The sequence below is a fragment of the Jaculus jaculus genome, chromosome 3, assembly GCF_020740685.1.
Source record: "Jaculus jaculus isolate mJacJac1 chromosome 3, mJacJac1.mat.Y.cur, whole genome shotgun sequence".
Taxonomy (NCBI): Eukaryota; Metazoa; Chordata; class Mammalia; order Rodentia; family Dipodidae; genus Jaculus; species Jaculus jaculus.
In genome coordinates, this window is record NC_059104.1 from 190,183,993 (window position 1) to 190,209,285 (window position 25,293).

General features: G+C 42.8%; 1 protein-coding gene across 7 annotated transcripts in view; it reads left to right on the top strand.

Moving 5' to 3' along the window:
* Nucleotides 1-25,293, top strand: part of Uevld (UEV and lactate/malate dehyrogenase domains) — a 55,930-nt gene that overhangs the window by 1,867 nt on the left and 28,770 nt on the right. For all 7 annotated transcript variants that reach the window (XM_045146475.1, XM_045146477.1, XM_045146476.1 and 4 more), the window contains exons 2-7: nt 400-484; nt 3,290-3,355; nt 11,253-11,416; nt 14,524-14,659; nt 17,521-17,639; nt 21,087-21,189. In XM_045146475.1, the coding sequence (XP_045002410.1) occupies nt 400-484; nt 3,290-3,355; nt 11,253-11,416; nt 14,524-14,659; nt 17,521-17,639; nt 21,087-21,189 (673 nt within the window). The remainder of the gene's footprint in view (nt 1-399; nt 485-3,289; nt 3,356-11,252; nt 11,417-14,523; nt 14,660-17,520; nt 17,640-21,086; nt 21,190-25,293) is intronic.

Sequence of the window (25,293 nt, forward strand, 5' to 3'; positions counted from 1 at the left end):
ACTTGCTACAATGCTCCTACTTTAGTCTCCCAAAGGTTGAGATTATAAACATGCACCATGATACCCATCTGAGTTAATGAAATTCTAGTAAAAAAAAAAAATTTTTTTTTGAGGTAGGGTACTGGATATCCATGACCTCACAGTGCCTGGTACTACCTACACAAGATCTTCATAAGGAGAAAAACAGGATGACATCAAAATAAAAGAGGCCAATTGAGAGGAGGAGGGGATATGAGGGAGGGTGGATTTGTGAGGGGGAAAGTATAAGTGGTGAGGACATTATAATGGTTTCCTGTCTGTAATTATAGAAGCTGTCAACAAAAAAAGTTGAAAAAAAAAAGAGTTACTATAATTGTTTTTCTGGCTTTTTAAAAGTCCATTCTTATTTTTCTCTTTCAGTACAAGTTCCGGGATCTAACTGTGGAGGAACTGAAGACTGTAAATATGTCTTTTCCACATTTCAGGTATTCCATGGACACCTATGGTAAGGAAACTTTCTCTAGTCTTGCTGCATTGTTAGAATTATTATTTGGTCTTAGGGAGCTACAAAATCATGATTTTTCATTTCTCTCTTGTCTCAGATTTTTAACTATCTGTGACATAGTTTCTGAGGAAATTTAAGTTACAAAAATATTTTTGTGTTCTTTTTCTTGGGGGGCTGCTTTTTCAGGGTAGGGTGATCAGTGCAAGTTTGAGGCCACCCTGAGACTACATAGTGAATTCCAGGTCATCCTGGGCTAGAGCGGGATCCTATCTTAAAAAAAAAAAAAAAAGGAGAAAAAGAAAGTAGTTGGAGAATGACTGAGGAAGGCACCTGATGTCATCCTTTACCCTCCACATATGTATGTGTGCATCTACACATATGAACACATGTACTTACATACATATGTGCATACACTTGACAAAGTGAAAAAATCCTTTTGCAGACAGCTTCAAATCTCTGGGATGACCCTCCAAACCAGGCATGGTTTATGGGAGGAATCACATTTATTTGAAGAGCTTACAGATAGAGGGGAAGTTCCACAATGGCAGAAGAAGTTGGCCCCCCCTTTCTCAGGTCCATGCACAGAGGGAGGAAAGCAACCATTACCAAAAGCCAGCAAGCACGCTTCAGGGACTCCAGGCAGAACTCAGGCACTTGGCATATGCTAGGTTGGAATTCAGTTCTGCCTTAGGACTGGACCCCAGGATCCACACACAGTGACACCTCCTCCAGCCTAGAGGCTGGCTCACCTAAATACAAGCTTTAATAAACTCCCAAATCTATTGGGGGGGACACCTATTCAAGCAACCACAGTCAGTAAGGTAACATATTTTCAGGATTAATTAGTATCATGAAGTGTCCTTTGTTTTGCCCTCACCTTATGTGGTCAATTCTAAAATAGTAGCGACAAAATTTGGTTATCTCGTTCACGTAACAGAGATGATGTCGTTATCTAAGAAACATTTTAGTTTGTTGTCTTTCAAAATTAAAAACAAGTTTGAATGCATCCTACTGTTAGAAGGTTTTGTGTTTATTTGTTTTTTTTATGTGTTATCTTTATATATACACACACACACACACACACACACATATATATATATATATATATATATAGAGAGAGAGAGAGAGAGAGAGAGACTGACTTTTATAACAGGCCTAGGCTGACCTGCAGTTCACTATGGAGTCTCAGGGTCGCCTCAAACTCATGGCAATCCTCCTACCTCAGCCTCCCAAGTGCTAGGACTAAAGGCATGTGCCACCATGCCTAGCTATTTATTTATTTGTTTGAGAGAGAGATTGAGAAAGAGGCAGATAAAAGGAAAGTAATGGGCATGGCAGGGCTTATAGCCCAGCAAACAAACTCCAGACGCATGTGCCACCTTGTGCATCTAGCCTTACAAGAGTACCGGGAGATCAAGCCCAGATCCTTGGGCTCTGTAGGCAAGTACCTTAACTGTTGAGCCATCTCTCCAGCCCCTATTTACTTGTTTTTTGAGGCAGGGTCCTACTCTAGCCTTGGTTGATCTGAAAGTTACCCAGTAACCTAAGCTGACCTCAAACTCATTACAATTCTCCTACCTCAGCCTTCTGAGTGCTGGGATTATAGGCATGAGCCACCACACCCAGTTTACATGCTTTTTTTGTTACTGTTGTTTTGTTTTGTCTTGAAATGGAGTCACTATGTAGCCTTGGCTGGGCTGCTATTCACTATATACTGGGTTTAAATTCATGGCAGTCTTCCTGCCTCAGTCTCCTGAGGGCTAGGATTACAAGGTATGTGCCATCCATCATACCTGGAAAGTTACATGCCTCTTAAAAGAGGAAGTTGAGCTGGGCGTGGTGGCGTACGCCTTTAATCCCAGCACTCGGGAGGCAGAGGTAGGAGGATTGCCGTGAGTTCGAGGCCACCCTGAGACACCATCGTGAATTCCAGGTCAGCCTGGGCTAGAGTGAGACCCTACCTCGAAAAACCAAAAAAAAAAAAAAGAGGAAGTTGAACCTAGAATATGAGATTTCAGTGTCAATGTCAAAGTTTTGTGTTCTTTCAGTTACTTTAACTGCTCTTTAAGTAAATAGCATCTAGTAAATTCTGTTTTGTTTTTTGAGATAGGATCTTGCTCTAGCCCATGCTGACCTGAAATTCACTATGTAGTCTTAGGGTGGCCTTGAACTCACAGTGTTCCTTCCACCTCTGCCTCTTGAGTGCTGGGATTAAAGGTGTGCACCACCATGCCTGGCTAGTAAATTCTTTTTTTTATTTTTTTATTTTTTTTTGGTTTTTTGAGTAGGGTCTCACTCTGATCCAGGCTGACCTGGAATTAACTCTGTCATCTCAGGGTGGCCTTGAACTCATGGCAATCCTCCTACCTCTGCCTCCTGAGTGCTGGGATTAAAGGCATGTGCCACCATGCCCGGCTTTAAATTCATTTTTTAAAACAATTATTTTTTTTATTTATTTTCAAGCAGAGCAAGAGAGGGAGGGAGGGATGTAGAGAATGGGCATGCCAGGGCCTCTAGCCACTGCAGATGAACTCCAGGTGCATGTGCCACTTTGTTCATCTGGCTTTACATGGGTACAGGGGAATCAATCCCAGGTCATTAGACTTTGCAGGCAAGCTCCTTAACCCGAGCCATCTCTCTAGACCTACCTAGTAAATTCTTGGTAATTTATGTATTGACTATGATATTAAGAGATTGATATTAAGAGATTGTGTGGTATGTTTGTGTATGTGCACATATGTGTGCACTTACTTTAATATGGTTCTTTTTACTTCTGATTGACATTATGGTGCTTCTTTCTTCTAGTTTTTAAAGATAGCTCCCAGAAGGACCTACTGAATTTTACTGGTACTATTCCTGTGATGTATCAAGGTAAGTTTGAAAACAGAGAAGGAGAGAGTTTTGTAAATCAGCAGGTGATTTAATAAGAACTTAAATTTCCTAATGCCATACTATTCCTGAAAATGTTTTCTCATATGTTAAGATCTGTTCAGAACCTTATTGGCAGGACTTGTGTAAGCCAAGGAAGGTCTGTGTTAATGTTGACTGTGCTCTCTGGGCCCTTTACTCTGGTAGCTTAGGCTGGCGAGGAGAGTGGACAGAGACAGACCTGCCCTTGACTTTCCATAACAAAGTGCAGTAGTCCTACTTTTTTTTCCACTATGTGTGGGTGGTGGTCTCTCCCTCACTTAAAGCTTATACTTTTTAATAACTGCCCATGGCCATGCCACCCTGAATATTCACTATCTCGTCTGATTTGAAAGCTAAAGCAGAGTTGAGCCTGGTTAGTGCTTGTTGCAGTCTGGTTCGCATTGCTGGTCAAAATCACCCAACCAAGAGCAGCTTCTGGGAAAAAGAGATTTATTTTGGCTTACAGGCTCGAAGGGAAGCTCCACGATGACAGGGGAAAATGATGGCATGAGCAGAGGGTGGACATCACCCACTGGCCAACATAAGGTGGACAATAGCAACAGGAGGGTGTGCCAAACACTGGCAAGGGGAAACTGGCTTTAATACCCATAAGCCAGCCCCTAACAATACACTCCCTCCAGGAGGCGTTAATTCCCAAATCTCTATCAGCTGGGAACCTAGCATTCAGAACACTTAAGTCTATGGGGGACACCTGAATCAAACCACCACATTCCACCCCGGCCCCCATAAACTGATATTCATACATGATGTAAAATACAATGCATTCAGTCTGACTTTAAAAGTCCCCATAGTTTTTATCAATTCCAATGATTTCATACATCCCCATAATCCAAGATCTTTTAACTGAGCCATAGTACCAAAAAACAACCTCAAAAAACCCATAATGGCACAGAGTAAATATTCACACTGCAAAAGATGGCATTGGGCACAGCAAAGAAACATTCAACCAATACAAGATTTAAAACAACCAGGGCAAATATCAAACTCTGTAGCTTCAAGTCCAGCAACTCTAGCCAGTGACAAATCTCCAAGTCTGATAATTCTAATCAGCAACAAGTCTCTGGCATTCCAATTCCGCCCCTCTAGCTAGGCTACTCACAGTCCTGGGAAACTTCATCGGGGCCAGCAGCTCCTCGGCGGCCATCTCATGGTCCCGGCATCTCCACTGGGTCTCCACTGCAATCCATGGTTCATCCTCATGGCTCCATGGAGTCTATGCAGGCAACCAGCAAACCCGCTTCACACTGCCCATGGCCATTTCCAAAACACAAGACCGTGTTGCAAACTCAATGACCCTCTTTCCAGCATTTCTTGTGCTCCACGATACCAGGTAGGGTGCCAGTTTGTTAATCCAGGGGGGAATAAAGCAGATTTTGAAGAACAGGACACTCCTTGAGCACTCAGGCCCCTTCCAAAGAGTCGAGATTCTTTCTGTTGCCCCAGCGCAGGTCAGCTAGCCCAGTCTCAAAGGTTGTAATCTCTGAGTTGCAGCTGAACGGGCAGCAGTTCACCCAAAGATTTTTCTTTCTGTGCCATATCCTTCTGCACACACCAGTTCATTTCTACGCAAAGCAACCCTGCATAACTTCTCAGGACACGGGCATAAGAGCAAGCTTCTCACACAAACTGCTAGCCCAGTTCAGGCAAAGCTCTGTCTCACCCTCATAAGCCAAACCTCACAGTCCATAGTTCTTACTGCATTCAGGTCTTGTAGCTCTGACCATAATAGTCCATCAAGCTGTATTTACAGCACTGCAAGGCATCGCTTAGGCCAAGGTTTCAAGTCCTTCCACTTTCCTCTTGAAAATGGATCCAAAAGGCCAAAGCCACACAGTCAGGTGTCTAGCAGCAATCCCACACCTCGGTACCACTTTACTGTTGCAGTCTGGCTCGCAGTGCTGGTCGAAATCACCCAACCAAGAGCAGCTTCTGGGAAAAAGAGATTTATTTTGGCTTACAGGCTTGAGGGGAAGCTCCACGGTGGCAGGGGAAAATGATGGCATGTGCAGAGGGTGGACATCACTCCCTGGCCAACATAAGGTGGACCACAGCAACAGGAGGGTGTGCCAAACACTGGCAAGGGGAAACTGGCTTTAATACCTATAAGCCGGCCCCCAACAATACACTCCCTGCAGGAGGCGTTAATTCCCAAATCTCCATCAGCTGGGAACCTAGCATTCGGAACCCCTAAGTTTATGGGGGCACCTGAATCAAACCACCACAGTACTCGAATGGGACACCACCTAGGAATATACTTGAATAATCACTGTGTAGTAGTATTTCAGAATCTAGATATTATACTATCTCTTTTCTATCCAAACTGGGGATCAAACCCTAGGTTCTCCTGTGTTAGGCAAGCATACCTGACAAGAAGCAGCTTAAGGAAGGGATTTATTTTGGCTTACAGTTCCAGGGGTGCTATAGCAGTTACTCTGTCAGTGCAGATACAGAACACCCGACCAGAAGCAGCATGTGGAAGGAAAGGGCTCCTTTCAGGTTACAGTTACGAGGGGAAGCTTCATCGCTGCAGTGAGAACATGGCAGGAGCAGCCTCTCGGGGCATCACATTTTGTGGATCAGCAGGGAAGAAGCAGCAACAATGAGCTCGAATGGAGCATCCAGTGGGGCTGGACTGATAAACCTTAGGGCCTATCCCCAGTGACACACCTCCTCCAGCAAGGCTGTACTTCCCTCAACCGGCTGGGGATTGAGTGTGAGGCTTAATCACAAGCACATGAGGCAATGACGGGCATTTTGCAACCAAACCACCACAGGTATAGTCCATTATGGCAGTGAAGGCTTGTGGTGTCCTGCTGGTCACATTGTGCATGTTCATACTGTTAATACTCCTTCCACCAAGGCCCCACCTACTCACACTTGCACTGTCAAATAAGGAAGTGCTCTGACATTCTAGCCACAGCACAATGCTTCCCTCCCCCTCTTTTTTTTTTGTGTGTGTATTTAACCCAGGGCCTCATATATTTCATGTCCAGATACTGTGACTCGCAGTTGAAAAACTCTGATCCAGAGCATATCTCCTGGAAAAATGTGCTATGTCTTGGTACTTGTTGTTATGATCAAATGATTTTATTCTTTTTTTTTTTTAAGGTAGGGTTTTACTCTGGTCTAGGCTGACTTGGAATTTACTGTGTAGTCTCAGGGTGGCCTCGAACTCACGGTGATCCTCTTACCTCTGCCTCCCAAGTGCTGGGATTAAAGGCATGCGCCACCATGCCTGGCTAGATCATATGATTTTATTATCATCGGGTTTTCAGTAGTTCAAACAGATAGGTATGTTCATACTCAAGTTGTAAATATTTAAAGGCCAAAAGAATATGGACTGAGGAAAGCTAATGCAAGCCCCTTTAACCTCTGAGTCATCTCCCCAGCCTAACTCTTCTTTTGAAAAATTAGTTTACAAAGCCAGGCATGGTGGCCCACACGTTTAATCCCAGCCCTAGGGAGGTAGAAGTAGGAGGATTGCTGTAAGTTTGAGGCTGACCTGTCACTACAGAGTGAGACCCTACCTCAAGAAAACAAAACAAAATAAAACTTTTGATGGAAAGAGGGTTTCCATAGTGAGAGAAAGATTGCAGTGAAAAGGAAAACTAATTATTGTTTGTACTTGACTTATTTCCACAGTGGGTTTGATGGATAAAAATACAATTCATAATATTTATGTCATGTTACAAACTGTCATAGGCATTTTTTTAAATATTTTATTTATTTGAGAGTGACAGAGACAGAGAGAAAGACAGATGGAGGGAGAGAGAGAGAGAATGGGCGCGCCAGGGCTTCCAGCCTCTGCAAACGAACTCCAGATGCGTGCGCCGCCTTGTGCATCTGGCTAACGTGGGACCTGGGGAACCGAGCCTCAAACCGGGGTCCTTAGGCTTCACAGGTGAGCGCTTAACCGCTAAGCCATCTCTCCAGTCCTGTCATAGGCATTTTATGTACATTAATTTATTGCAGATCTGTGAGATGGAAACTGTTATTCTCATTTTATACAGGAAAGAATTGAGAAGTTAATAAAAAGTGAAAGATATATGATCTGAAGAGAAACCAGAGCATAGAGAGAAGTGACATAGATGTTAAGTAACTTACTGAAGTATAGTTAGGTGTGCGTGGAATTAGGCATTCTTGTCTTGAACTGCAAGAATATATACATACATACATACATATGTGTGTGTGTATTTTTTTTTTTTTTTTTTTTGAGGTAGGGTCTCACTCTAGTCCAGGCTGACCAGGAATTCACTATGTAGTCTCAGGTGGCCTTGAACTCACAGCAATCCTCCTACCTCTGCCTACCAAGTGCTGGGATTAAAGGCGTGCACCACCATACCCAGCTGCAAGAATACTTTTATTATGGGTGGGTGTGTAAGCACACCCATGTCAATGTGTGCCTGTGGCGGTCAGAGGCCAGCCTCAAGTGTCAGTGCTCGCCTTCCACCTTGTCCACCATTTCATAGTCCAGGCTGTCTGGCCTGCAGACTTCTAGGATTCTGCTGGCTCCAGTTTCCGTCTTTTTGTAGGAGGACTGAGATTACAGTTGTAGTTTGTTTGTTTTTTTTTTTCCCCTGAGGTAGGGTCTCACTCTAGCTGAGGCTGACCTGGAATTCACTATGGAGTCTCAGGGTGGCCTCAAACTCACAGCTATCCTCCTACCTCTGCCTCCCGAGTACTAGGATTAAAGGCATGTGCCACCACACCTGGCTTTGTAGTTGTGGTTTTTTTTTTTTTTTGACGCAGGGTGTCACTCTAGCCTAGGCTGACATGGAACTCAATCTGTAGCCCTAGGCTGGCCTTGAACTCACTACAATCCTATGTCAGCCTTCCAAGTGCTGGGACTAAAGGTGTACATCACCATGCCTAGCTACAGACACTTTGTGGTGCCTGGTTTTACATCAGCTCTAAGGGATTCAAGTTCAGGTTATTAGGCTTATATAACAAATGTTTTTACTCACTGAGGCATTTTTTCAGGCAAACATGTTCTTAGCTATAATGAAAGATATATGAAATAAGTTTATAAAAACAGGAATGCTTTTTCCAGTTTCTAGTCTCAGTTTAAATCTCAGTTACACTGGGTTTAGCTAGGTACTTTCTTGGCAGTCAAGGATTTTGACTCTTGGTGGGCCTGACCTACATGGTTAAAGCTGGAAGCATATAGTCAAGTTGTGTTTCACCCCATCCTCAAATGCTTTATTTTTTAAAAAACATATTCTATTTTTATTTATTTGAAAGAGAAAGAGGTAGGGAGGGAGAGAGAGAGGGGGCCCTCTAGCTGCTGCAAATGAACGCCAGATGTATATACCATCTTGTGCATCTGGCTTAAATGGATCCTGGGGAATAAAACCTGGGTCCTTTGGCTTTGCAGACAAGCGCCTTAACCACTAATCCATCTTTCCAGCCCACTTCATTTTATTTTATTGCAGTGCTGGGGATTGAACATCGGGCCCTCACACATTAGATAAGTGTTGTACCGCAGATCTATACACTCTAAGCTCATTTAGTCATTTCTTGACTCACCTCCTCTTCTACTGTTGTAGGCTGCTTCATGTCATGTTGCTAGAATGAACATCTAAACCAGACACAGCTTATAGGAGGAAGGGTTTATTTCATCTTTAGGTCCAAGGGGAAGTTCCATCAGTGGTAGAAGAAGTTGGATCCCATTCATCAATCTAAACAGAGAGAGAAACCACCAGCAGCCAGCATGGCAGGCAAGTACACACACGGGTGGAAAAACAGCAGAGGCTCGCCAGAGCTCATACTGCTCTGCATGCCCTTAAGCTTGAATTACGTCTGCCCCCAGTGACCAGCTGGCTGGAAATTCAAACTGAATAAAACACCTGAGTCAGCCAGGTGTGGTGGCACCTTTAATACCAGCACTTAGAAATTAGATATAGGAGGATCACCGTGTGTTTGAGTTCAGCCTGGAGCTAGAGTGAGTTCCAAGTCAGCCTGGGCTAGAGGAGACCCTCAAAAAAAATTTAATTAATTAAAAAAATTAAATAGGGGCTGGAAAGATAGATGGTTATCAGTTAAAGCGTTTGCCTGTAAAACCAAAGGACCTTGGTTCAATTCCCCAGAACCCACGTAAGCCAGATGCATAAGGTGGCACATGTGTCTGGAGTTTGTTTGTAGTGGCTGGAAGCCCTGGCGCGCCCATTCTCACTTTCTCTCTTTCCCTCTTTCAAATAAATAAATAATTAAATAAAATAGAAAATTAGTAAGACAATATGAATAAAAGATAAAAAGAAGTCTTAGCTAGGAGTTCTAGTGCACACCTTTAATCCCAGCACTTGAAAGGCAGTGCTGGACAATCGCCATGAGTTTGAGGCCACCGTGGAGCTACAGAACAAGTTCTAGGTGAGATTGGGCAGTAGTGAAACCTATCTCAATAAGAACTAAAAAAACAAGCAAACAAAACAAACAAACAAAAAGCCTGAGTAGTCTATTGGGGGACATACATTCAAACTACTACATTCCACTCCTACCCCCAATAGATTCATGACCATCTCACATTGTAAATTGTATTCAGTCCAACTTCAAAGGTCCCCATAGTCTTTACCAATTTTAAGACTGTTCCGAAGTCCTAAGTCTTGTCTGAGATTTGACTGTCTCTTAGCTGTGAGTCCTGTGAAATCGAAATTTCAACATACAATGGCACAGAGTAAACATTTCCATTGCTATAAGGCATAGCAAGGAAACACTGGACCAATGTAAAACCAATAATCATTAGGCAAACATCAAACATTGCAATACAAGTCTAGCATCCATAACCAATGACCAGTGACCATCTCTGGATTTTCTAGTTCCTCCTTTTCAGCTGGGCTGAGTATCCAGGGAAACTTCTATCCCGAGCAAACAGTGCTTCATGATAGCTCTTGCACAGTCCTGATATATGCAAAACATCTTCAGATCTCATTGCAAACCACAGTCCATCTTGAACTCCATACGCTGGCTTTTCCAGTCTTTTGTTTTTGGTTTTCTGAGGTAGGGTCTCATTTTAGCTCAGACTGACCTGGAATTCACTATGGAATCTCAGGGTGGCCTCGAACTCATGGTGATCCTGCTACCTCTGTCTCCCAAGTTCTGGGATTAAAAGTATGTGCCACCACACCTGGCTCTTTCCAGTCTTTAAAACAGGAATATCCTATTTACTGTGCCTCAGCAGACCCCACTTCCACCCCAAAGTGTTTTGTGCTTCCTGCTTCCAAAACCAGCATCAGGTGAGCAGGCAGGACACAGCCATGTTGTTAATTTAGGGAAGTAATAAATCTTGGCCTTCAGATGCACAAGGGGGCGCACGCATCTGGAGTTCGTTTGCAGAGGCTGGAAGCCCTGGCGCGCCCATTCTCTCTCTCTCCCTCTATCTGTCTTTCTCTCTGTGTCTGTCGCTCTCAAATAAATAAATAAATCTTGGCCTTGAAGTTTGCATTCCTGGGCTGGAGAGATGGCTTAGTGGTTAAGGCATTTGCCTGCAAAGCTAAAGGATCCTGGTTCAATTCTCCGACCCACATAAGCCAGATGCACTAGGTGGTAAATGCATCTGGAGTTCGTTTGTAATGGCTGGAGGCCCTGGTGTGCCCATTCTGTTTCTCTGTCTCCCCCTCTTCCTTTCTCTCAGATAAATAAATTTTTATTTTTAGAAACGTCTTGCAAATGTCCAGGCCAGCCTCAAACTTACTATCCTCTTGCTTCAGTTTCCTAAGGAGTTACACTTACAGGTTTCCCACCAATCCTAGATGCCTGTTCTACAAGGCCCTGTAGCCATATCATAAATACAGTGTGTATGCTTTTTACTGTTTGAAGGTGTTGTTTATTTCATCCCACATAGGTAAAACATACAACATACCAATTCGCTTCTGGATTTTGGATTCCCACCCCTTTGCTCCTCCCATTTGCTTCTTGAAGCCAACTGCAAACATGGAAATCTCAGTTGGAAAGCATGTGGATGCCAAGGGCAGGATATACTTACCCTACCTCCAGAACTGGAGCCATGTAAGATTAATGGATTTTCCTCAAGAAGATGTTCTTTTTCTGAGTATTTGTTTTTGAGTTTGACAGGGTGGACAGTTATGGTACTCTATGGGTTTTCAGTTATATTTTTCATGTGACCTTTAGAAGGGATTTGCACTCTCTCAAGTCATTCACTTCCCAAACTCCATTGACATCAACCTGCGCAAAGCTGCTGTTTCCATGGTGGGCAGCTGTTTGCTCCTTGTCTTTTTTTTTTTTTTTTTTTCCCTGAGGCAGGGTCTTGCTCTAGCCCAGGCTGATCTGGAATTCACTCAGTATTCTCAGGGTGTCCTTGAACTCATAGCAGTTCTCCTACCTTGCCTCCTGAGTGCTGGGATTAAAGGTGTGCGCCACTACTCCCAGCTTTGTTTTTTAAAATATTTTTATTTGACAGAAAGAGAATATATGGGCACATCAGGACCTCTTGCCAGTGCAAATGAAGTCCAGATACATGCACTATATTGTGCATCTGTCTTTACATGGGTACTGGAGAATTGAACCCAGGCTGTCAGGCTTTGCAAGCGAATACCTTTAACCATGGAGCCATTTCCCCAGCCCTGGTGACAGTTTTAAAAACTTGCAGATGAGGGCTAGAGAGATGGCTCAGCAGTTAAGGCACTTGGCTGCAAAGCCTAACGACTTAGATTCAGTTCTCCAGTACCACATAAGCCAGATGCACAATGCATCTGGAATTTGTCTGCAGTAGTTAGAGGTCCTGGTATGCCCATTCTCTTTCTTTCTCTCTCTCTCTCTCTGCTTAAAAATATTTAAAAAAAACCAACTTGCTGCATAGAATAGAAACAATGGAAAAATTAAGAAAAAGTTAAGTATGTCATAAATGTACAAAAGATTTGAAGGTAATGTATTTGATCATCTACTATCCTAAAATATATGTAAATATATTATAGAAAGGTAAAATTTACCAAATATAGGAAGCTAGGTGTAGGGGTGAAATTCTGCATTCCTAAGGCTGAGGTAGGAGAATTACAAATGTGAAGCCATCATGGACTTCACAGCAGGACCCTGTCTTTAAAACCAAACACCCCAACAAAAGAAGCTTTTTTAAAAGTATACATTCAAAAAACCCATATATACACCCTGCAAGACTGTTTGCAGGTAGCAACAAGCATCATAAATACACATAATGATACAGTTTTGAACCTGAACTGCATAATGTTAATTTTATTACATAGAGTGTGAACTACTGTAATACAGTGATCTTCTATCTCCACTGAGCGATCTGTTGGCAGTTGTTATCTGTTTAAACTGTGTGCCAGGCTGGAGAGATGGCTCCGTGGTTGAGGTGCTTGTCTGCGAGGCCTAACAACCTAGATTTGATTCCCCAGTATTCACATAAGGCCAGATGCACAAAGTGGTACATGCATTTAGAGTTCATTTGGAGCAGCTAGATGTCCTAGGGTGTCCATTCTCACCCCCCTCCTGCAAATAAGTAAATAAATAAAATAGTTAAAATGCTATTTGCCACTAGTAATGTCAGGTTGGTGCTGAGAAGATGGTTCAGCCATTAAAGGCACTAGCTTGCAAAGCCTGTCAGCCTGGGTTCAATTCCCCAGTACCCATGTAAAACCATATGTACAAAGGGATGTGTGTATCTGAAGTTGTTTGCAATGACAAGAGGCCCTGGTAGACCTCTCTCTCTCTCTCACTGATGATAAATAAATAAAAAAGTTAATAAAATAAAGATAGTCATCTGAGTTCATCTCTAGTAAATTGTACCTTGCAATAAAAAGAATCTCATGGTTCTCCTATATTTTTCACTGTATGCAGTAGATATATAAAATTTGTGTTGTTTGTGTACTTGGTTAAGGTTGTTGAGTAACTTAGTTTAAAGGGCGTTCCCAGTTGTAATGGATTGGGAAGAAGAGTGGGGAGGTAATAAAGAATAGGCTGGTCAAGGGGCTGGGAAGATTAAAAAAAAAAAAAAAAAGAATAGGCTGGTCAGTTACTTGTGCAGTACTTGGCCCATCAGCATGTCTTTATGGATGATGGAGGAGGGCAAAAAACAAAGACATCAAAATAGAAGAGGGGGACTGGAGAGATGGCTTAGCGGTTAGGCACTTGCCTGTGAAGCCTAAGGACTCCGGTTCAAGGCTTGATTCCCCAGGTCCCACATTAGCCAGATGTACAAGGGGGCGTACGCATCTGGAATTGGTTTGCAGTGGCTGGAGGCCCTGGCATGCCTATTCTCTCTCTCTATCTGCCTCTTTCTCTCTCTGTCTGTTGCTCTCAAATAAATAAATAAAAATTTAAAAAAAAATAGAAGAGGGTCTCGTTGGTGGAAAGAAGGGGCTTAGTGAAAGGGGGATGGGTAGGCAAGTAACAATAAGGGGTTATGATCAAAATTTATTATGTGGCTGGGTGTAGTGGCACATGCCTTTAATCCCAGCACTCGGGAGGCAGAGGTAGGAGGATCGCTGAGAGTTTGAGGCCAGTCTGAGACTACATAGTGAATTCCAGATCAGCCTGGGCTACAGTGAAACCCTACCTTGAATACCAAAAAAAAAAAAAAAAAAAAAAAAAGCTGGGCATGGTGGCATACACCTTTAATCCCAGCACTCAGGAGGCAGAGGTAGGAGGATCACTGTGAGTTCGAGGCCACCCTGAGCTAGAGTGAGACCCTATCTCGAAAAAAAAGAAAATTCATTATGTGGATGGGAGGGCAGTCTGGCCATGACATCTGTCACCATTTTTATAGTCAGGGTTGATTCTGCTGATCTGACTGGCTAGGTGGGTGTCTCCTTCGTCCCCCACCACTCCATGCGCATCCCTTCCAAAGCTGCCTGCTCTGTAGGACCACCTTCCCTGAATAGAGGAGGACCAGTCTTTAGCCAAGAGTATACAAGTAGCTGCAGCCCCCTGCTAGAACCTCCAAGCAACCACTCACTATGTGCATGTATGAAGATTGCCCATGGAAATATTTTCAAATAGGCTAATAGGATGTTGGGGGGAATCAAAAGCTCATTTAGATTTTTAGTTGGCATGAGTTCAGTCTGGCTAACTGAAACATAAATGGCAGTGCTCTTTAGTAAAAACGCTGTATAACCTTTCCCTTTACGTTTATTCTGTAGCCTAAATCTGTCATTGTTGGATTAATTCATGAAATGATTGCCAAGTTTCAAGAGGAACTTCCCCTGTACTCTGTGCCATCATCCGCTGAAGCCCAGCAAGTAGATTTGCTTGCCTATATTGCAAAGATCACTGAAGGTTTGTACTCTGTCAAGCAGATTGCCTTAGGAATTAGGAATTTAATTTTTAAAAATTTTATTTTATTGCTGGGCATGGTGGCGTACGCCTTTAATCCCAGCACTCAAGTGCCAGAGTTAGGAGGATCGCCATGAGTTGGAGGCCACCCGGAGACTATGGAGTGCATTCCAGGTCAGCCTGAGCTAGAGTGAGATCCTATCTTTTTTTTTTTTTTTTTTTTTTTTTAATTTTATTTATCCTGGTGTGGTAGTGCACACCTTTATTTTAATCCCAGCACTCGGGAGGCAGAGGTAGGAGGATTGCTGTGAGTTTGAGGCCAATCTGAGACTACATAGTGAATTCAAGGTCAGCCTGGGCTAGAGCAAGACCCTACCTTGAAAAAGCAAAAAAGAAAAGTTTATTCTATTTGCCAGCAGAGACAGAGAGGAGAGAGGGAGGGAGGGATGGGGAGAGAGAGAGAATGAAAATGGGTGCACAGGGCCTTTAGCTACTGCAAACTAGCTGCAGATGAATGCACCACTTTGTGCCTGTGGCTTTATGTGGTACTGGGGAATTGAACTCGGGTCATTAGGGTTTGCAGGCAAGTGCCTTAAACCCATTGAGCAATCTCTACAGCCCTGGAATTAGGAATTTAGAATTTCTCACCAATAGTCTTTATGCTACTTGACTTCTATAAAAAAAAAGTTTATGTATGTATTTTTAGTGTTTGTTTTGGTTTTTCAAGGTAGGGTCTTCCTCTAGCCCAGGTTGACCTGGAATTGGCTACAGTTTCAGGGTGGCCTTGAACTCAACAGCAATCTTCCTACCTCTGCCTCCCAAGTGCTGGGATTAAGGGCATGTGCCACCATGCCTGGCGGCTTCCTGCTTTTTTTCTGTTTTCCTTTTTTTGGTTTTCTGAGGTAGGGTCTTGCTCTAGCTCAGGCTGACCTAGACTTTACTATGTAGTCTCAGGGTGGCTTCGAAGTCACGGTGATCCTCCTACCTTTGCCTTTCAAGTGCTGGGATTAAAGGCATGCACCATACCCTGGTCACTTATTCTTCCTCTCCTTTTTTTTTTTAAATATATTTTTATTGGCAACTTCTATACTTACAGACAACAAACCATGGTATTTCCCTCCCCACCCCTATTTTCTCCTTCATAGCTCTGCTCTCCGTCATATCCCTCCCTCTGTCCATTAGTCTCTCTTTTAATTTGATGTCATCATCTTTTTCTATTGTTATGAGGGTCTTGTGAAGGTATTGTTAGGCACTGTGAGGTCTTGGATATTAAGGCCAAATTCTGTCTGGACAGTTGTATGTAGGGAGTGCTACCCTTCCTTTGGCTCTTACATTCTTTCCACCACCTCTTCTGCAATGGACCCTGAGCCTTGCAGGGTGTGAGATGTTTCAGTGCTGGACACTCCTCCCTCCCTTCTCAGCACTATGTTGCCTTTTGGGCTGTCCCAGCGGTCATCACCATCTGAAAAGAGAAGCTTCTCTAACCAGAAGTGAGAGTAACATTAACATATGAGTATAAACATTAAGTGTAGTGATTTCAGGGCAATTTGGTGAGAGTAATATATGCATTTATTCAGGCCAGAGCAGGCTTTATAAGGCTCATGACCTCTCCTGCCATAGGCTTTTGATTAGGTTTGCAGTACCAGGCACGCATTCCCTCGCATAGAGTGGGCCTTCAGTCCAATTAGACAAAAAAGCCACTATTGCACCACTTATTCTTTTAGAGTGGAGAGGGTGTTTAGTCTAGTCTGGCCTCAGACTCACTGTGTGGCTGAGGATGACTTGAACTCCTGATCCTTTTTTTTTTTTGGTTTTTCGAGGTAGGGTCTCACTCTGGTCCAGGCTGACCTGGAATTAACTCTGTTATCTCAGGGTGGCCTTGAACTCATGGCAGTCCTCCTACCTTTGCCTCCTGAGTGCTGGGGTTAAAGGCATGCCACCACCAGGCCCAGTTTTTGAACTCCTGATCCTTTGTCTCCACCTCCTAAGTGCTGGGATTACAAGGATTAGCCACTATGGCTAGCTTTTTTTTTCAGGGGTGGGGATCAGGTTTCCCTATGTAGCTCAGATTCCAATCTCTTCCCATGTCCTAGGATTAGAGGAGTAAACTAGTTCCAGACTCCTGCTTTCCTTGCCTTTATGTGTTTAACAAGTTTTCAAGAGCCTATCACAAACAAACACCATGTTTTGTTTTGTTTTAAATTTTTTTTTGGTTGTTATTTTTTGTTTTTTGAGGTAAGGTCTCACTCTGGCCCAGGCTGACCTGGAATTCACTATGCAGTCTCAGGGTGGCCTCGAACACATGGCGATCCTCCTCCCTCTGCCTCCCAAGTGCTGGGATTAAAGGTGTGCTCCACCACACCCGGCTTGTTTTAAACTTTAAAAAAAAAAAAATTATATGAGAGAGGGAAAGAGGCAGAGAGAGCGCGAGTGAGCAGATGGGCATGCCAGGGCCTCCAGCCGCTACAAATGAACTCCAGATGCATGTGCCACATTGTGTATCTGGTTTTACGTGAGTACTGAGGAATCGAACCTGAGTCCTTTGGTTTTGCAAACAAGTGCCTTAACTACTAAACCATCTCTCTAGCCCTAAAATTGTTTTGTCTTTATTTGTAAGCAGAGAGAGATACAAGAGAGAGATGGAGAGAATGGGCACATCAGGGCCTCCAGCCTCTCCAGATACACTTCAGTTATATATGACGCTTTGTGCATCTGCCTTTATGTGGGTACCGGGGAATCAAACCTGAGTCCTTGGACTTGTAGGAAACTGCCTTAACTGCTAAGCCATCTTGTCAGCTCCTAAAAAGATGTTTTGACATGGTTTTTAAACTCTCAGGATAATCTACTTTTTTTTTTATTTATAGGTGTCTCAGAAATCAATTCAAAGAGGTGGACAAATCATAAGAATACAATAACCAGTAAAATCACTGTGGTTGGAAGTGGAGAGCTGGGTATTGCTTGCACACTAGCAATTTCAGCAAAGGTATGTAAACATGACTTTAAATATATCACTACTTCTAGATATTTATGGTTAACATACAAAGAGTAATGCTTCATTTTATCAATTTAGAAAGCCTCATTGTGCCTTTAAAATACACTAGTAAGTCAATAAAAACAAACAAACAGCAACAACAAAAAGCACTGGATGCCCTCACCAGGGCGGCAGCCCCTTACTAGTACTCAGGGTAGATAGATGTCTGTGAAGTGGTTTTTCCATGAGCTCATTCTAGTCCAAGAGAAGCCTCCACTTAATACTTGTCTTAGTCATAAAATTCACTTGTTTTCTGAGTCATATTGCTTTAAACAAACTCTTACTTAATGTAATAATTTTAGCTCTTTATAAAATTAACTTTTTTTTGTTTTTTGTTTTTTTCAAGGGTAGGTTTCACTCTAGTCCAGGCTGACCTGGAATAAACTATGTAGTCTCAGAGTAGCCTTGAACTCTTGGCAGTCCTCCTACCTCTGCCCCCCAAATGCTGGGGTTAAAGGCATGCCACCACCATGCCCAGGTTTTTTTTTTTTCTCATTTTTAATTAACATTTTCCATGATTATAAAAAATATCCCATGGTCCTACCCTCCTTTCCCCTTTGAAATTCCATTCTCCATCATATCCCCTCCCCATCTCAGTCAGTCTCTCTTTTATTTTGATGCCATGGTCTTTTCCTCCTCTTATGATGGTCTTATGTAGATAGTGTCAGGCATTATGAGGTCATGGATATCCAGGCCATTTTATGTCTGGAGGGAGCACGTTGTAAGGAGTCCTACCCTTCCTTTGGCTCTTACATTCTTTCTGCCACCTCTTCCGCGTTAGAGCCTGAGCCTTGGAAGGTGTGATCGAGATGTTACTCAGTACTCCAGTCACTTCTTTCCAGCACTATGATACCTTCTGAGTCATCCCAAAGTCACTGCCATCTGAAAAGAGAAGATTCTCTACCCAAAGTGAGAGTAGTGTTAATATAAGGGTATAAATATTCAGAGAAGTGCTTACTGGGCAGTTAGATAAGCATAGTATATACATTTTTCCATACATCAGCAGATATTACACCTCTAGGGCTCATGACTACCCCTGTTGTAAGTTTTCGGTATCAGGGATGTATTCCCCCCCATTGAGCGGGCCTCTAGTCCAATTGGAGGGCAGTTGGTTTCTGTTGCGCCCCTCCCGCCAGCAGGAAGAACGACAACAGGATTCTTCTCAAGCACACTTTATTGGGAGCTCCTAGCTGATAGAGAGAAGGACCCCGACCCTACGGAGCGCCAAGCTTATATACTTGTGGTCATGTAGATGTGAAGCGTTGTCTGATTGGCTTAAGTGTTATCAGACAACTTTGCATCACCCAATCGGGATAGGTGAGCAGCCACGTTAGGATAACATCATATGCTCATGTGCAAACAATTAGGATGCAAAAGCAGTAAACAAGCTGACGCAGCAAAGCCTGACGAAGCGCGGCTCCCAACAGGTTTCCACCATGACAGACGTGCCACTATTGCACCCATTGGCTCATTTGGGCATGCCCAGTTTTTTTAAGATTGTCTATTCTTATATAATTGCTTTCTTTAGGATCATAGTTTCTCTCTCCCTCTTTCCTTCATGGTGCTAGACCCCAAGAATGCTAGGCAAGCGCTTCACCACTGAGTCATATCCCCAGCCTAGCAGTCATAGCTTCAGGTTATTATTTTATATTAGTGATGTGTTTGATCTGGGAGAATCCTTTTTATAAACGTTTTCTGTATAAATTATTTGCATGGAAGTTTGAATCCTCCATGCAGGGTTGGTGTCCTAGTAACAGCATGTCTTGGGTCACTGGAGAGAGTTTGCCCAGAATAGCATGCCTGTTGCTCTGTGTGCTTATTTGGTGGCTGGCAGTGATTCTTATTCCACTAAAAGTAGATTGCTTTGCATTATGTTCTTCCCTTTCTGTCAAAAATTCTTCTCTTGGAGGTAGGTTCTACCTTAGCAAACAAGTAACTTGTGTCCAGGGAGGTAGAAACAGTACATGCTAACTTTTGGAATACTTCTTTTTAAAACCAGGTCTTCTTCAGTTGCCCAGGCTGGCCTAGAACTCCCTGTGTAGCCAGGGTTGACCTTGAACTCCTTGCCTTCACCTCCCAAGTACTGGAATGATAGACATGCACCACCAATCCCAGCCAACCTTTGGCATGTTACAGTTTCATTTTTTTCACCCTCCATCTCAGTACACTCTTACCCCAGTTCTTTTATCGCTAAATAAAGTGCTCCTATAAATATAACTTTATAAATTGCTGTTTTTTCATCTGAATTATTCACTCTTGGGTACATATCATCTCAGCACTGCCAGTTAAAGGGCATGAGTTGCTGTGTGACATGCTTTATGTATTGCCAGAGTGAATGATCCTAAGAAAGTCAGAGGCCTGATGCTGTCAGCTAGTGCTCATGACTACTTGATTTCTTTTTTTTTTTCTGGGTTTTTGAGATAGGGTCTCACTCTAGACCAGGCTGACCTGGAATTCACTGTGGAGTCTCAAGGTGGCCTCAAAGTCATGGTGATCCTCCTACTTCTGCCTCCTGAGTTCTGGGATTAAAGGCGTGCGCCACCACGCCCAGCTACTACTTGATTTCTTGCATCCTTAGTACACTGAGTTGATTAAATTTATTTGTAATTACTTGTCATTCTTGTGGCAAACTCCAGATGACACCCTGCTAAAAGGGCCTCACAATTTTCCTGTGAAGTATCTGAGTAGAATTGTTTTTCCTTTTTTATTTTTTCTGTCCCATCCCCCCCCCCCCCAGGTAAGGTCTCATTCTAGCCCAAACTGACCTGGTAACAACCCTTTAACTTTTTATTAAATGCTTGCTAAGTGACAGGTACTTGTCTACATAACTAATTTATACAATAGCCTTATGTACTTTACAAAATGCCCAACCATTTTGTAAAGAAGAAACCAGGTATAGGAAGGTTACTTCACTTGTCCTAAGTCACATGGTTAATAAATGGTGGGGGGGGCCAGCATTTGAAAGCAGGTGATTTGAAAATGGATGTGATAGTTCACACCTTTAATTCCAGCTCTTGGGAGGCAGAGGTATGAGAATCACATGAGTTCAAGGCCAGCCTGAGACTACATAGTGAATTCCAGATCAGCCGGGGCTAGAATGAGACCCTACTTTGAAAAAAAAAAAAAGAAAAGAAAGTAGGTGATCTGTTTACCAAACCTTGTGTCTGAGATTCTTCTTGGTCAAAGTAATAGTGTAAAAGACAGGCTCTTCCTGTGTGTCCCAGCTTGGCCTTGAATTTATAACCCTTTCTCCTGCCTCAGCCTCTGAGTGCTGGGATGGCAAACATGCCCACAACACAAGCACGCCTTTCTGACTAAAGTAGTTCTCACTTTGAATGAGTTTTTATTGAATATCTGGCCATACATGTGATGATCTTCTTTTTCTAATTTATCCTATAGGGCATTGCAGACAAGCTGGTCCTCTTGGACCTATCAGAAGGGACTAAACAAGGGACAATGGACCTTGATATCTTCAGCCTGCCAAATGTGGAGATCAGCAAAGGTGTGGTTATTCTGCTTAAAGATTTTTACCCTGCTTGCTCTTGCAGTTGACTCTTATTTGCTTAAAATGTTACTTTGGGGGTTGGGGTATAGCTCAGTGTTAGAGCATTTGACATGCATGAGGCTCTGGGTTCAATCCCAAATCCTACTAAAAGAAAAGCAAAAAGCTCTTTCTCATCCTTTCTTGTGTATGAGAAATGTTTCCCTGACTGACCTTGAGCACTTGGGCTCAAGCAATTCTCTTGCCTTCCTCCAGGTAGCTGAGATCATATGTATGTGCCACTGATGCCAAGCTTCTAGCTCATCCTTTTAATTAAAAAGAAATGCAGGGCTGGAGAGATGGCTTAGCGGTTAAGCGCTTGCCTGTGAGGCCCAAGGGCCCCGGTTCGAGGCTCAATTCCCCAGGACCATGTTAGCCAGATGTACAAGGGGGCATATGTGTCTGGAGTTCGTTTGCAGTGGCTGGAGGCCCTGGCATGCCCATTGGTTCTCTCTCTGTGCCTCTTTCTCTTTCTGTCTGTCACTCTCAAATAAATAAATAAAAACAAACAAAAAAATTAAAAAAAGAAAGAAAGAAATGCATATTTGGCTGGAGAGATGACTTGACAGTTAAGACACTTGCCTGTAAAGCCTGTAAGGACTCAGGTTCAAATCCCCAGTACCCATGTATGCCAGATGCACAGGGTGGCACATGCATCTGGAGTTCTAGCAGGGGCTAGAGGCCCTGGTATGTCCATTTTCTCTCTATCTGCTTCTTTCTTTCTCTCTCTCAAGTAAATAATTTTTAAAATTGCATTTTGGGGCTGGGGAGATGGCTCAATTAAAGGTACTTGCTTTTATTTTTTATTTACTTTTTGTTTCCTGTTTTTGTTTTTTTAATTATTTTATTAACATTTTCCATGATTATAAAAAAATATCCCATGGTTATTCCCTCCAGGTACTTGCTTTTAAAGCCCACCAACCCAGGTTCGATTCCCCAGTACCTACATAAAGTAGATGCACAAACCCAGTGGCAGTCTGTCTGAAATTCTCTTAAAGTGGCACAAGGCCCTGGTATGCTATACTCTGTGTCCTTGCAAAAAAAAAAAAAAAAAAAAAATTGTATCTATGTTGTAATATATGTAGTATATTAGTACAGTTATATTTGTGTAGATAAATACCATGTTTGAGGAAGAAGGCTTGAAAATAGTTGGTGTATGATCCAAACATTCCCCCAAAACAAAATCAGACCGCTGAATAAAACATATTTCCTAAAACCTTTCAGTTTAATAGGTAAGATCTCATGATACCTGCTACAATGGTTTGGGTTTCATTTGCATTTTTATAGTTTCTTTATTCCTTGACTTTTCAAAATAATATATAAAACCACACAGTCTTGTTGGGGATTGTGGCACATGCCTTTAATCCAGCAGTGGGGAGGCAGAGGTAGGAGAACCACTGTGAGTTCAAGGCCACCTTGAGACTATATAGTGAATTCCAGGTCAGCCTGGGCTTGAGCAAGACCCTACCTCAAAGAACAAACAAACAAAAAAACAAACAACAACAACAAAATAACATGGTGTTGCAGTCCAGTTCACATTGCTGGTAGAAGTCACCCAACCAAGAGCAGCTTCTGGGGAAAAGAGATTTATTTTGGCTTACAGGATCAAGGGGAAGCTCCACGATAGCAGGGGAAAATGATGGCATGAGCAGAGGGTGGACATCACCCCTTGGCCAACATAAGGTGGACAATAGCAACAGGAGAGTGTGCCAAAGACTGGCATGGAGAAACTGGCTATAACGCCCATAACCCCACCCCCAACAATACACTGCCTCCAGAAGGCATTAATTCCCAAACCTCCATCAGCTGGGAACTTAGCATTCAGAACACTTAAATTTATGGGGAATACCTGAATCAAACCATCACACGGGCTGAAGAGATGGCTTAGCAGTTAAGCACTTGCCTGTGAAGCCTAAGGACCCTGGTTCAGGCTTGATTCCCCAGAACGTGGACAAGCCAGATGCACAAGGTGGCACATGCATCTGGAGTTCATTTGCAGTGGCTAGAGGCCCTGGCATGTCCATTCTCTATCTGCCTCTTTCTCTCTCTGTCTGTCGCTCTCAAATAAATAAATGAAAATGCATAAGAAAAAAACAAAAAACAAACAAGTAACCACAGCCTCACAAGCCAGAACATTCTAAGTATAGTAGTTAGAAGAGCTACTTATACCTATCTGTTCTAAAAGTGCTTCTTCTTAAGCCTCTGGGTTCTTGTAGGAGATGATCAGCTCATTTTCTTGTCTGAAAGAGTGCTGGAGTTATGTCAATGATCTTTGTAGGCCTCCAAGAGAGCTTCTTTGGGGAGCTGATACTGTCTTGTGCCTGCTCTTTCTAGGCCGTGGAGTTCTTAATGGGGCCTCAACTCTTCCAGATCACTTGAGGAAACTCTGCAGTGCCTGACCCTCGAGGTTATAAGGCCATGTAGGACCTGAGGAAATTCTTCCTTTGTGCTCATTATCTATCAGTAATTGTTGAAATAATTGAAAGAATAGAATTAAAATTATTTGGAGCTGAGAAGATGGTACAGTGGTTAAAGACACTTGTTTGTAAAGCTTGCCAGCTCAGGTTCAGTGCCCAGTACCCACATAAAGCCACACACAGAAAGTGGTACAAGTGTCTGGTGTTCATTTGCAGAGGCAAAAGACCCTGGTGTGCCCATACACACATACACACAAATAAATAAATAAATGAAAACACAACAGAAAGAACAGACCCTTTGGAAGAGACATTCAGTGATGCAGGGCTTTGTGCATTTTAAGCAAGTACTCTACCAACAGGAGTATATCCTCAGCCTCCCCCACCCAAATAATTTTAATAAAGTACATTTAGTCATTTTCAGTATAGTTAGAATTGTTTCACAATATATCAAAGAAATAAAAATACTTGTACTGTTTGTCATATATTTAGACTGATATACACTCTGGGATATTGCCATCAGGTCTCCACAGTATTTAGACTGATATAGAGTTGCCTGGCTTTTCATGGCTTGGAATAAAATAACTCAGTAATGCTTTATTTTTTTAATTAATTAATTTGTCTATTTGAGAAAAAGGGGGAAGGAGGGAGAGAGAGAAAGGAAGAGGCAGGTGCAGCAAATGGGTGCACCAGGGCCTCCAGCCACCTCAAATGAACTTTAGATGCATGCCTCACCTTGTGCATCTGGCTTATGTGAGTACTGGGGAATCGAACCTGGGTCCTTAGGATTTGCAGGCAAGTGCCTTAACTGCTAAGCCATCTCTCTAGCCACTCAGTAACATTTTAAAATAAACTCATATTCATCGTACCATCCTTATAATTGCACATAGTAATACTAGAGCATGAAATACTATTCACTGGGTCTATCAACATATTTGATACTGGCTTTGAGAATCCCTCCAGGACTGGTCTAGAGCAGTGGCTTTGAAGGATGGGCTTTTTGTGGGTAGATAGGTGGGTGGGTGTATATATAGAGATGGCCAAGAAGTGGTAGGCTTATGTCCCGGTATCAATGCTGACCTCACACCAGAGCCAGCTGGGAGGTTGCTTTCCTGCCTTTCAAAATGGAACTTTTAAGCCAGGCGTGGTGGCATATGCCTCTTATCCCAGTATTTGGGAGGCAGAGGTAGGGGGATTGCCTTGAGTTTCAAGCCACCCTGAGACTACTCTGGGTCAGCCTAGGCTAGAGCAAGAACCTACCTCAAAAAACTAAAAAATTAGCCGGGTGTGGTAGTACATGCCTTTAATCCCAACACTTGGGAGACAGAGGTAGGATGATCGCCATAAATTTGAGGCCACCCTGAGACTGCATAGTGAATTCCAGGTCAGCCAGGGCTAGAGCGAGACTCTACCTTGGAAAACCAACCCCCCCCACAAAAAAAAACCCTAAAATAAATAAATAAAAGGAACCTTTAAAGAATGAGATAATCTGCATTTTTATTAGGCTTCCAAGGTTATTTGTGAACACCCAGTCTAGTGTATAAGATCTGCTATAGGAAATTGGCAAAATAGAACACTCTATGTGGTCAAAAGCAGCTTAAAGTATACATGGCAAGATAAACTTAAAACAGTCATGTATAACAAGAGAGTC